This window comes from Tachysurus vachellii, chromosome 4 (assembly GCF_030014155.1).
Source record: "Tachysurus vachellii isolate PV-2020 chromosome 4, HZAU_Pvac_v1, whole genome shotgun sequence".
Taxonomy (NCBI): Eukaryota; Metazoa; Chordata; class Actinopteri; order Siluriformes; family Bagridae; genus Tachysurus; species Tachysurus vachellii.
In genome coordinates this window covers 20,145,077-20,158,688 of record NC_083463.1, presented here as the reverse complement: position 1 = coordinate 20,158,688, position 13,612 = coordinate 20,145,077, and the positions used below count along the sequence as shown (strand labels likewise).

At 39.5% G+C, this 13,612-nt stretch overlaps 1 protein-coding gene across 1 annotated transcript; it reads right to left on the bottom strand.

Annotated features, from left to right (window-relative positions):
- Positions 1 to 201: 201 nt before the first annotated feature.
- Positions 202 to 13,179, bottom strand: pcif1 (phosphorylated CTD interacting factor 1). The gene is made up of 16 exons (XM_060868257.1): positions 13,063 to 13,179; positions 11,679 to 11,821; positions 11,004 to 11,128; positions 10,590 to 10,730; positions 10,238 to 10,383; positions 8,557 to 8,711; positions 6,787 to 6,934; positions 6,609 to 6,692; positions 6,416 to 6,515; positions 6,167 to 6,329; positions 4,525 to 4,700; positions 4,258 to 4,344; positions 3,296 to 3,480; positions 3,097 to 3,190; positions 2,834 to 3,009; positions 202 to 2,568 (listed from the first exon to the last, which is right to left on the bottom strand). Exons 2-16 carry the CDS (start codon positions 11,800 to 11,802, stop codon positions 2,292 to 2,294), a joined length of 2,181 nt encoding a protein of 726 aa, XP_060724240.1. The 5' UTR covers positions 11,803 to 11,821; positions 13,063 to 13,179; the 3' UTR covers positions 202 to 2,291.
- Positions 13,180 to 13,612: the final 433 nt, after the last annotated feature.

The following is a 13,612-nucleotide window of genomic DNA, read 5'->3' as shown; positions in this document are numbered from 1 at the left end:
TATATTTATACTGATTTTAAAAGGCTGATATCCTGGAACAGTAAACTTATGACTAATGCTCAGACGACGTTTTCAAAAAATTCCAACGTCGTACATCAGCTTCTGTGGTGCTCCACAAACAAAACAATGACTTAATAGCGTAAAAATCAATTACAGGTTCAGACATGAAAGAATCAGTAAAAACACATCTCACAAATCCTATAAGCACTATACATTTAATTATCTCTTTTGTGATTGTGACAAATGGGATCAAGCAAAAGAACCTAACCAGAACACATACAACATTGAAATATAAAAATAACAAATCATTTTTGCTGGTTACACTATGCAGTACTGTTCATATACAGTTCTACTATTACATACAAGATAGATTTCTCCTCTTTCTCAGTAATCACTTTGGTTTAGTTTAAAATGACTTCTATTTCATAAATTGTATAATTCATAAACAAATTTGCTTAATTAAAAGAAATAAAAAGCATGGGGAGAAAGACAGAAGTAGGAGTAGGATACTTTTTTCTTTTCTTTTCTTTTTTTTCAAAAGAGCTCACTCTACAACTGTGGCAGAAAATCAAACAAAAACCATACTTCATAATGCTTTTCTGTACAATATCTACAGTTTTGCTGGTGATGGGAAACACTCCAGGAATGAGAAAGCCAGATAAAGACTTCATAAAAGGTGAGGTACTACCTTCGGGGGAGTCGAATGTTAGCAATGATCAGCAAGCTGCCAAAACTGTGTACTGCTATAATGGCGAGTGCATGAGCCGTCCCTCAAGCGTAACGCTCGAATCGATTACGATTCATTACTTTAAAAAGATGAAGGGTATATACACAGAGAAACGAGAAAAATACAACAGAGACATGAATAGACCAGATCTAAGGATACTTATAGATTCGAACACGTTTCTAATAGCAAGAAAGCCGATTCCAACATAAAGTTTGACAAATTGAACAAGAATGTTGGTAGTAGAGAAGATTTAATCCGATCCTTGTTCTAATCCCAGAACTACAGAGAAAACTTAGGATCAACTATTTGACCCTTTATTTTTCCTTTTTTGTTAAATTTACATTCATTATGCTGCCCAGTGATCAGGTTCAATCTCGTTCTGGAGTAAACACACAATTACAAACCTTTTTTTTTTTCAGAAAGAAAAATAAACCAAGGCATTTAGTAATATTATGTCTAAGGCTCAAATTAAGACGGTAGGATGGATTCTATAAGATGGATGGACGGACAGTTAGTATTGCCGAAATGCAAGGTCACGTATACACGTCACGTGTAAGCTCTTTAGGTTCACCTATTGCTTTCTCTGGAAATCATTACTGAGACATACATCAAGCATAGAGAGTGAATAATTAAGGGTGGAAGTCATATTATCCACTCAGAAACTTCATGTTCAGCACAGTCCATGCTACCAAATCCTTCTGAAAGCATGTCAGGAAGTAACAAAACTGCATTTTCCTACAGACAGGAAAACAAAGTCAACCGGATTCATCTTTGTTCTCTGTGCACAATTTAAAATTTACAAGTAAACGAAGAGTGAATCTATAACACGCTGAAACCAATTACTAGGTATATGACAAGGCCTGTTTTACTTATTTGCATCCTGAAGCCCACTCTAAAAGGAACCCTTTTGAACAAACAAAGGTGAGTTTTTTGTTCACATCAGTGCTTTGTTCCAGAAGAGGGACCACCAAGGCCGGCTTGAGTAACTTCAGAGTCCCTCCAGCACTAAATAAACTGGCACAATGAATCTTTATGCACAAGATATACACATGTTAGGGGGCTTATGAAACATAGCAAACTGCTAATGGATTCATCTCACTTCCGTTGGCATAGAATTTTTTTAGAAAGGAAAAAAAAAAATAGAAAAGCACAACAGAGACACTATCATCCATTTTCCCCACTTCTCAACCTGACAGAAAGACAACTCTGCCTAGGAACAAAGCACAAAGTTTAAAAAGGCCAAAATAAAACAAGTCCCGAATAGAATTACCACGTCTCAAGTGACAACAAGAACAAAACGTAATTAGTGACCAAATAATCACATCATCAGTAAAAAAAACAAACAAAAAAAAAACCTTAACAACTATGACAACATTAATAATAAAACCCATAATATATATTTTTTTAAATATTAGAAACCGAGAATAGTAAATGAACTTTATCTCTGTAGCTCTCTTCTCATTTTCTCTCATGAACTGACTTAACATGCAGCCAGTCACTTTACACACACACACACACACACACAAACAAACACGCACGCACACACACAACCACGCACGCACACTTAAATGTTTGCTGTTTCTGGTGCAGGGCTGCTACTTTCATGGCCTCCGGGGGCTTCGAGGTTCGCTGAGCGCTCGTAGCTCGGTTTGGAGTCTCTGTCTCCACTACTGGAGGAAGAAGAGGAAGGTCCAGGAGAGGACAGAGAGCGTCCCGAGACCTTATATGCAGACAGCATCTCCTGAATCCTCTCGCTGGTTGGCTCCCATTTAGCAAATCCGGCGTTGTTCTGCAGGAAGATGACTGCTGTTCCATGTATGGCTTTGTAGTACATCTCCTCTCTTTAAAAAAAAAAAAATAAACGTAGTAAAAAACTTGCATCACTCATAATGGCACTGTTTCAAGTCACATTAGCAGTCATTCCTTTGTTTAGTCAAATAAGCAATATTGTTTTTAAATTCCATTTTGGACTGTATTTTCCTGTGTGTCTGAGAAACAAATAGCCATGAGGTATGGACATGTGCACAGTATAAAGGTGTGAAGGAATTAGGAAGAAACGTGTTGAAGAATTTAGGAAGGGAAATATAGACATATAGACAACCTGACCTTTTGCAGATATGCTGAGAGCCACTGCGATATTCATGCTCAAAGGCTGGCACGGACATTTGGTGCCTGCGGAAGCGACTTGTCTCCATCCGTGTCAGTGCCGGGGTAGGGGGATCGCGCCATTCAGGAACAAAGATAATGAAAGACAGAGGCTCGCTGGACTTCTCTAGAAGCTCCTAGAGATGAGTGATGGAGAGCAGAAAAGCAAATAAGCTTCCAACATACAGAACAATAAGCTGGGATTTCATTCAAACATCTCTTACTTCAAAGTGTGTGACCATGGCATCCATGAACTCCTCGCAGAATGGAGGATTAGCTTCAAATGATCCACTGACAGGTGAAAAGCTTAGAAATGGCCTGATAAAAAGAGAGAGCAAAGAAAATATTTACATTAGATTGACAGGAAGTATAAAGCTCTGCATGCCTATCGATCAGATTTAGCCTGAACTCTGGAGAACCTACCCTCGGGAGCCGAAGAAGCCGTCGATGTCAGGAAAGGCCGAGCAGAACTGCTTGAAGTAGCAGTTGAGTGGTGACGCGAAGCACTCGAAAGTGACTCCAAACTGTTTGTTGAGAGCCTCAAACACTTGAACAGGAAGAGCCCCCTGTAGACCACTGCCTTCGTTCACACCAGATCCAAACAGCACCTACAAAAAAAAAACCACACACAGTGAAATTATATGAATATCAATTAGTATTCTCTAAAGCAAACAATAAAGAAAAAACCTGGACCCATATTCATGAAAATTCTTAGTGCAAAGTGTTTCTCCTAGTGACAACATTCTAAGAAAATTCTTAGAAATGTGGGCGTTAGAGTTAAAGAGAAGATCATAGTAAAAATAAAAATTCGCAAAGCATCTTAGCTCTTAAAAGAGCTCTTAGGGTCAAAAATTGTTAGAAGTGAGGAGGACTTTCTTTAAGAGGCTTAAGGAGAAAATGGCCGAAGGGTGAAGAGGCAGAAGAAATGTGTTGCACACAATATTTAATAATGATAGTGAGTTAATAAGATGCTACAAATTAGAGTGAAATGCCATAGCAGCAGAAATGACATTTCTGTGCTGTCAGAGATGTTTACATTTACGTTACGTTTACGAACGCGATTTCTACACGGTAAAGCCTCAAATATCTTAACATAGAGCCAATGTGAAGGCTTATAATAGACCATATTTTAAAAGCTCTCATTTTTTTATTGGACAACCAATCAGTCTTCAAAAGAACATATCATACCTAGTAACAGGGTTAAGCCCCGCCTCCTAAGATAAATGTTAGGGTTTGTATTTTCTTTGCTCAGAGTTGCTCTGAGATCAAGGTCCTGAATCACTCTTAAGATAAGATTCCTAGTTAGACATTTTTAAGCTAAATTAGGAGTTCATTCTTTGAATCTTTATGAACACGGGCCCAGATGTTTTAACATATCTGTTCACCTGGTATCTCTTTACAAGGCACCACACACGTGACAGAAACTTCTCAAACCTTTGATCATCGATACAGCTGTACCGGTAGAGCAGCTCCTGTTCACGGGACAGATTAAAATAGAAAATACACATCTTTCTGTTAGTGCACACGATGGACTGCGACATGTTCACGATTAATACAGTATGAAACACTGTGTCTTGGGTTATCTTGGGCTTCTTGTATTATTTTAATCATCACATGTGTGAAGTGTACAGGAGCACTGCATTAAATCCTACCAGTTTATTAAAGTGGCCACGGTTGACCTTCACCATTTCTCCTTTGTAGCGCAGACAGGCGATATCGTTCTCAAAATGGAGCTCGACGCGGGGCTGCGGTGGCGAAGGAATGGACAGTCGAACCGGATAGCAATAAACCAGACGGTCCTGCACTTCTGCGGTCTCTGCCCCGTCCACTACAGCACAAGAACAACCGTCAGATAGTGTTTAATCTCAACATACTGAGCACGGTTATGCCGGGATTTGGGTTTTAGTGCAGCCGATGTTCACACAGTACAGTCTCCAAATACAGGTGGATGATATGTAAGCAATAAAACAATCAACAACCATGTGTTGTGATGCAGTCCGTAGTTACTGAATATTTCATTACATATATTGCATTACATATTGAATGAATATAATCAGCATTTATCAAATCTTATGTTCCTCTTATACCATGTCCATTAAAGAAAGTCGGTGTACATTTTACCCAGAATCACATGTTGTGGAACATCAGAGTTAGTAAATAATAAATTAGTTCCTATTATTACTTGTATTATAGGAGCTAGAAATGGTCATTCCATCACCAGCATCTCATTCATCAATCATTCATTCATCTTCTACCGCTTATCCGAACTACCTCGGGTCACGGGGAGCCTGTGCCTATCTCAGGCGTCATTGGGCATCAAGGCAGGATACACCCTGGACGGAGTGCCAACCCATCGCAGGGCACACACACACTCTCATTCACTCACGCAAGCACACACTACGGACAATTTTTCCAGAGATGCCAATCAACCTACCATGCACGTCTTTGGACCGGGGGAGGAAACCGGAGTACCTGGAGGAAACCCCCGAGGCACGGGGAGAACATGCAAACTCCACACACACAAGGTGGAGGCGGGAATCGAACCCCGACCCTGGAGGTGTGAGGCGAACGTGCTAACCACTAAGCCACCGTGCCCCCCCTCATTCATCAATCTATTGGAGATAATTAAACAAAAAAGCAGCTTGTTCCAGAAAAAAAAAACAAATCCCTCCAACCCAAAGACTTCCTCTGTCAGAAAAGGCTACAGGTTCATATATGAGAGTTACAAAATGGCGAACCCTTAAATATACATCAAACATGAAAGCTGTTATTGAAGTAGACATCTGACGTTGCTATAACATTCACCCTTATTGGATGAATATTGATTTGGATCAATATGTAATCAGGTGATCAGCTGGATACAGTTGAACAGATGGGCAGATATTCTGATCCAGAAGAACCTACAGCCATCTCATTTATAAAACTGTATAGCTAATGGTTAAGGGTCTTGCTCAAGGGCCCAGCAATGGCAGCTTGGTGGTCGTGGGATTTGAACCTTCACCAACTTTTGATCAGAGGTCCAACATTGTCACCCTTCTGACCAAACAGAATCAAGAATTCAACAGTGACGTGGTATAAAATATAAATACCGTCCTAATATGCAATATATTTAGGTAAGAACAGTGTAGTAAAATATTAATCCTTGATTCACAAGAAGAATACAAACTCTTGTTTGCTGTTTACGATATTTTTAATCAACATACAAAAAATGAAATGTTTAGTAATTTACTAGCGTTTCTTCATGTAATAATGCATTATGGCAGGTAATCATTTTCCCCCGTGTTTTGTTCTCACCTGTGATGTTACACTCTTTTAGCAGGTTGAGGTGAGTCTGTCGGATTCTGCGCACGTACTCGGCTGAGATGTGGTAGATTTTAGTGCAAATCCCCTCCACCGAGTCCTTGGCTACGGCCGTCACATGTGGGCCACACTGCTTCCGCAAGTGCTCCAGACGATCCTGCGTGAAGGCAAAAGTGCAGTGAACATATGGCACAAAATAAACAACATTGATATAAATGCAGAAAAAGAAGATCAGGAAAGTACCATGTAGTCTTCTTTACTGGCAGAGTGGTCTCTCCTGAGCCAGTTCATTGTATCTTCAACGTTCCACTTTACAACTTTCCTACTGTCGGGTGTGGCATTTCTGTTGGCACATGAGTTATGTATGTTAGTCCATCGTAAGCGACGTAAATACTGTGAACGTTGCAGGAATTGGAATAAGATCATAACTGTTCACCTGGAATCTATCATTTTCTTGGCTGCCTCTGCGTACTTGAATAACAGCTTTCTGGCCTCTTCCTTGTATTTAATGCGTGAGAGCCTAGAATTCCAGAAGAAAGAACCATGGGTCATTCTTTCTTTAAGCAGTGAAGTGAGCTTATACATGCACAGTGACACAGGGACTGGGTTTGGACCTGATGGGGATGTCGTTCATGACCTCTCTGAACATGGAGGGTGAGATGACAGGCTCACACTCGCTGGGCAGCAGAGGATCCACTCCTTTATCCATCACCTTCCTCTCTAACAGCCAGCGGTTGAATGACTCCCGTGGCGGCTCAATCCCTGCAACGTGCAAATCAACAGCTCAGGGTGTTTGTTTAGTAAAATCCCTGACAGCTTAGATTGGTTTCAGAGTTCACAACATCTTTTGGAAGCAGGTGGGGGGTAAGATGTGTTTGTGAGATGTGAGGTGCCCCTAATGCCAGCACAATACAGAACAGCTAATAGTGTTAGCAACGAACTACGTTGTTCAGAACATTCTAAACACGATGTCAATACCACAGCACTGGACTATACACACACACTACATTTTATTTAATATAATAATCTATTTAATGTTACCACTGGACACTTCTGTATCTGTACAGTCTGTTGCACCTTAACATATATATATTTTATTTAGATTTATACTCACACACACACACACACACACACACATTATATATATATATATATATATATATATATATATATATATATATATATATATATATATATATATATATATATATATATATAAAAAAGTACATATTGTATATAATGTGTAGTGCATTGTAAATATGTCCAATAGTACACTGTGTGTACTGACCATGTACGAGCATATTGCATCTTTTCACATTTGCACATTTCACCTAGTATTGAGCATTTTGCACATTTTCACCCATATGTAAACTGTTCTTAATTTCGTTTTAATTACTGTATGTAAACTCTTCTGCAATTTCTGGAGCTCGCTCCAATGAATTTCACTCACCAAGGCACATGTGCTGTGGTGATGTGACAATAAAAGTGACTTGACTTGACGTTCTGTTATGTCTACATTCGATATTCTAATCACGATGTCAATACCACAGCAGTAGAGCCAAACATTTGCTTTTCATAATGACAGCAGGGATTCTGGGTAAGAAGTTTTCATTTGTGAGAAGTGTGACAGAAAAGGCATCTATAGTAAAGGAGAGCAGTGGTGCAGGGATGATGTGTTTTTGCAAGCCAGCCAACTCTTGAATGAACTAAGAGTTTGAATCGTTTGTAAAAGTGTGAGTATAAACACAAGGCTTCAGGAGATGAGTTTTCTTGTTTGAAATTTAGCTACTTGAGCTATAAGACACGTCAAAAAAAGACTTTTAATTAAAAACCCACTGACTTTGGAATGATGGAACCAGAAGTGCAAAAATGTTAAGTCACTTCTAGCGTTACACAATTGTCATTTACAATCACACCCTTCAGTGTCACCCAAATGCGGATAGGTTCCCTTTTGAGTCTGGTTCCTCTTAAGGTTTCCTCTCTCATCTAACAGAGATTTTCCTTCCCAAAATCACCTCAGGCTTGCTCATTGGGGATAAATCAAACACATTTAAATAAAAGTCTATTATTAATCTTGATTGTATTATAATTATCTTTGTATAATATTCAACTTTTGTATTATGTTTCTTATGTTCTGTAAAGCTGCTTTGTAACAATGTCCATTGTTAAAATCGCTATACAAATAAATAATGAATTGAATCGAATTAAACTTCTGGGTTATAGGACTCATACCTATGGTGCTCAAATGGCATCACTACACCAAAATCTTAATGATAGTCTAGTAACTGGGACGTGAAGCATCTCTTCTCTCTTAACTGTTACTTTCTTTTAATACTAGGAATAATAACACTACCTAAAAGAGACCTGTGTGTGTGTGTGTGTACCTTCACGCTGGTAACACAGTTCATGGTAGTGCTGGCGGAGTTTGGTGGTGAGCTGGGCACGCTGTAGCTCAATCTCTGGGTGAGGAGGGAGGTAGTTGAATGGAGCCCGCTCTTTAATTACCGCGTTGGTCTGTATGTCCAGATCCCAGTAGATTCTGAAATAGACAGATAGGTTCATCGTTTAATACAAATGTTACAGAAACACTTGTACTTCATTTCCAAAAACATGTATATGTGCTACTTTATAGAACAATTCCCAAAATATTTGTACACTTCATGTGCAAAAATAAATAGTACATGCAGCAAGTACACTTTTCAACATATTGATTGAAATTATTGTCCCCACAACTATTTGTGCCTTAAGAGATAAACACACACTGTCCTCAGTATTAGGAACATCTGAGCATTATGCAGTTTTCTAATCAGGCCATCATACTACACAAATCAGCAGAGCAAATCAAAACATTATATAGATACAGGTGACATCAGGCATCGGATTGAAGAAAAAGTCCTCTGAATCTCTCGGATTCTGATTGTGGCTAGATGTTGATGTTAAACTGTAAGGTTTGATTATTTCAGAAACTGCTGATCTCCTGGGAATTTCACACACACAACGGTCTCCAGATCTGAGGCTATCATGGCTATAGACTATATGGTCATTGTCCTCGGACCTCTCTCATCAACAAGCCGTTACCCTCATTGAATTATCACTCACTCAATGCTTTCTGCTTTTCACATCATTCTGTGTAAAGGTTTACGTCTGGTTGTGTGTGAAAATCCCAAGAGCTGAGCAGTTTCTGAAATACTCTGCACCAACAACACAATTAATCTTACTTCGCTAAAATGTTTTCTTCATTCTAATTAGTTAATTAAGATTAACTAAAGCTCTTGTATCTGTATGATTTTTACATTGTGCTGCGGCCTGTTGATGTGGCCTGTGTCGTTCCTTATAAAGTGGATGTTTTGTTTCATTATCTTGACTAAAAAGATAAAGAAGCCGCCAGGTTTGTGGTGAAATTTTCTGGTACTAAGCAGAATTCATTGTCATTAGCCTTTACAGGGCCACGAGCTGTAAGACATATTTTTAATAATGCAGTGCAGACATTTTTTTTTTATAATTAATAATCAATGGCACATGTAACAGAGTGTATATGTTTATACCCAATTTACTAACTTCATTGTGTCTTCAATTATTCCCACATGGTGACACATGACAGTTTTCTTTTAAATTTACCTCAACATTGTTTCTTGAGACTAAGATCAAATATTTCTGTAGAATGGACAATTTGTTTGCATTTCATTTTAAACCTTCCATATTGACGTCAATATACAAGTAATATGAAAATCAGACTCTCCAAAGGGTGTCAATATTTTTGGTGATTTGGTTTTTGTTGTCCACGTAATACTTAATAGCAATAGTATTTGAAGGAATAAATAAAAAAATCAAAAATAAATATGAAAAGGTCTGTTCTCCAGTAGTTTCTCGAATAACAATTTTTGCGCTTGGTTAAAAAAATACACAAAACAGATGACAAAGCAATGACGCATAAATACAGAGTTTCGTTTTATTCTGTTGTTGAGATGAGTTGCTATTGGTGGTATTCAGTATTTATTGCATTACTACTATTAATAATAATACAAGTGAGGAAAGGAGCGTGAGGTCTGATGCCGTGTTACTCACACAGAGGGCCGGTAAGGGGCTGGAGCAGGAGCAGGGGTACTAGGCTGGGCTTGTTTTTCGTCTAAAGTGGAATTCCAGGGCTTTGCGCCAGGGGTGCTTGGTGATATCGGGACTGAAGGGGTGGTTGGAGTTACAGGAATCTCAACCTTCATATATTGGGAGAAAAAAAAAATTAATTTAAAAACGATCAGCAAAACCTGCTTTAATTGCCTACTAATAATTACCATAAGTATCTGCCGAAAATTCAACAGGATCAAAATGAGGTAACAAAACAACACTAGTCATGTGTTATTTAGGTGTTTTAAATATTCATTCAATGAAATACTTATTAGTGCAAAAAAAAGAAGCTGACCTTTGGCCTCTTGAAGCTGTTAGGACCTCCTGAGGAGGTATCCTCTGAGGGGCGTCTCTTCCGTTGCCCGTTGCCCAGTCCAGCGTCTCCTCCTGTTCCATCACCTGAGGCAGGAGCTGCGTTGAGGCCAAGTGGATCAGACTGAAACATTAGCACAGTCAACAAAAGATCAGTTTGAGATTTTAAAGCAGAGGTGTGTTACACATGCTGACAACGCAAAGGCACTAAAAGGAAAGATGTTCAAACTTGTTTGTGTAAACATTCAAATCTAAAACATTCAAATCTTCCAAACACAGAGTGAGTTATTATCTCATACATCATGGCAGATCTCTAATTTATATTCTATTCTGTTCAGCTGTCACATTATTCCACATTACTAAAGCGTGACCGTGTATCATTTTACTCTGTACTTACAATGACATCATGCTGCCCCAGGACCGGCATCTCCCACAACGACTGGTTGGTAAAACGGTTAAAATAGTATGGCCGATTCTCCCTTTTGCTCCAGCATTTTGCCCATCCAGCCTGAACCAGCTCATCTAAGATAAGAATCACACAACCTCAATTCATAACTGGATATTACAATTTCCTTTCAACATAAAATGAGTGTACTCTTTTTCCGAAACAGGACAAAAAAAAAAACATTTGGTTAGAGTACTGTACAAATAAAATGCTTGACTACTTGAATACTTGAGAAATTATTGAAACAATTACATCATGATATACAATTCTGAGTCTATGGGTCATCATTCTCAGACATTGATCATATCTTTAACTGTCTTGTACAAATAAAAAAAAATATGTCAGTCAGGCAGTCAGTGATGTTACCGTTTCAGGGTATGTGATTGTAACAGATTTTGTAAAATTATTTAGTTCTCTTTTTCTATGGCTCCTGGCAAGTTGAATTATAACATATAATAGTAACGTTCCTTTAAATGTATTTAAATCAGTTACTTTGGATATTCCACGGTGAACTGTATACTGTGTTCACTATTGTTAACAAAAGCCGGTTCTTAGCCATTACAGGTGCTAGAAGGACAGTAACAAGATACCATATACGCACAAACACACCCACACACACACACCCACCTGGCAGGTCCTGGATGGCTTTGCTGGTGGAGGGCGTGAGAGGTGGTGCTTGGGCTGAGGACCCAGTTGGGGACATGATCATGCCCGAGTCTCCCTTTATGGTACTATGGTTTTCACTCGTCATAGCTCCTCATTTGTCCTGTCTTCATTTAAAGAATAAAATAAAATGTAATAAATCCACACCCTCCTTTCAAAGACATGTATTAAGCGAATGGGAAAATTGATGCACTGGATGAAAAAACTTCACACTTTGTGTAATTGCATGTTCCTATGTTGATTAATCAGCCTCTATGAGCAGTTTAGATCACAGCATACAGTATGGGAATCTCTGTGTGTCTCTACGTCACTGCATCAGGAGCTGAACACTGGAGTTACTGTAAAACTGTTCTGACGGGTTTACGTTCACTCCACTGACCACAATGACAATAAATACGCAGTCGTTAACGCGTGGACGGTTACACGGTTACAACTAATACTAGAAGATGATGTTACAGCGTTTAAGAGGATTAGAGCCAAAAGATGGAGGGGGCGCGTCACCAAAACAAGCCGCTCGTGCGCTAATGTTTACACTATTTATTCTTCATTGTGTCTCGGTTATCGATAGATATATGTGCGTTTTTATAAAGCTCAGTAATCATAACAATAATTGTAAATGTAATAATAATGATCATTATAATTGTTGCATATAGGTAATGAAAATGTCAGAGATTAGCTTGCTAGCCGGTTAGCAAAGAAGGCTTTCTTTTCAGGGTTTTTGTACATCGTTAATATCACAATAATAATCATGATATGAACCGTATAGAGATTGTGTTGTTATATAAACGGGGGGATTTATGTGCAGCGACTTAAAAAGGAGTTAAGAGCACAAATGGTGGTTAGTGGGGACACGCATGCGCCGGCTACACACCGCCCGCCCCGGACCGAGCCGCCCGAAAACAAACACGGAGGAGGAGGAGGGGAAACGCCGGCCATCCGAGCGCTGCACAACAAAGACAACAGCAGCAGCGAGCAACTCGGCCAGAGGATGCGTGCAAAAAACAGGTAAAACACGGACGGAAACCGAGCCATTTGGTCCACGGTATGAATAAAACGTACGAGGATAGACACGGGCATCCGTACGTGTGGTTAAAATGGAGCACTGTGACATTTAAGCCCTGCGGATCTTCGCCCATGACAACCCCAATTTTAGGCGCGCACTTTGGATCAAGGGAAACGCGAGACAAGATGGCGCGCGCGATCCTGCGCGAGCTGCCGCACAGTGTTGCTTATTTATTTCGTGCACTAATGCACACACGCGAGGTTCTTTTTAGACCTTAACGTGCCCTGGATATTCCGCCACATGTCTGTCTCTGCGTTATCCCTTTTAAATCGCTAAATCTCTTACCTTGGAGAGATTTTCTAGGAGTCCTGTATAGGCTTTGCTCTATTCGATCCGGACCCGCCTCCGCCTCTCCCTCCCCACCGACTCCGCCATCTTGTATCGGCCTCTCGGACCTGGGTAGTGCGCATGCGCCAGTTCAGTCGCTTTGCAGTCCGCCACATGTCAGCAGCGCGGAGCCATTTGCAGAAGGGCAGCTTAGGATCTGCACGCGCGTGATCTCTACAGAACAATATAGCTTTAGATTTTGTGTTTAATCGTGTTTGTCATGTATTGGTGAACAAGAAGCGCCTTTTGTATCGTGTGAACTGTGTAAGGGAAATGTACTGTAGAAAAGGAGCAACAAACTGCCAAGGTAGGCTAAAGAAACACATTTGTTGTATGTATTCAACTGTTTTTTTCTCTGTGTGCTTTTATAACACTTGAATATGGATTAATAAATGTGTGTTTTATATGTATGGATAGTTATTAATAAAGCACTCAAAACTAAATGCGCAGTGGTATTTTTCCTTTCTGTATCCTGTGTGTGTGTGTGTGTGTGTGTTGTGTCTGTAAA

Coding starts and splice junctions, on each gene's coding strand:
- pcif1 (XM_060868257.1), bottom strand. CDS start 11,802: ATGACGAGTGAAAACCATAGTACCATAAAGGGAGACTCGGGCATGATC. Junction 6,516..6,608: donor AAGAAAATGATAGATTCCAG/GTGAACAGTTAT, acceptor ATGTGCCAACAG/AAATGCCACACCCGACAGTA. Junction 4,701..6,166: donor AAAAGAGTGTAACATCACAG/GTGAGAACAAAA, acceptor CTTGTGCTGTAG/TGGACGGGGCAGAGACCGCA.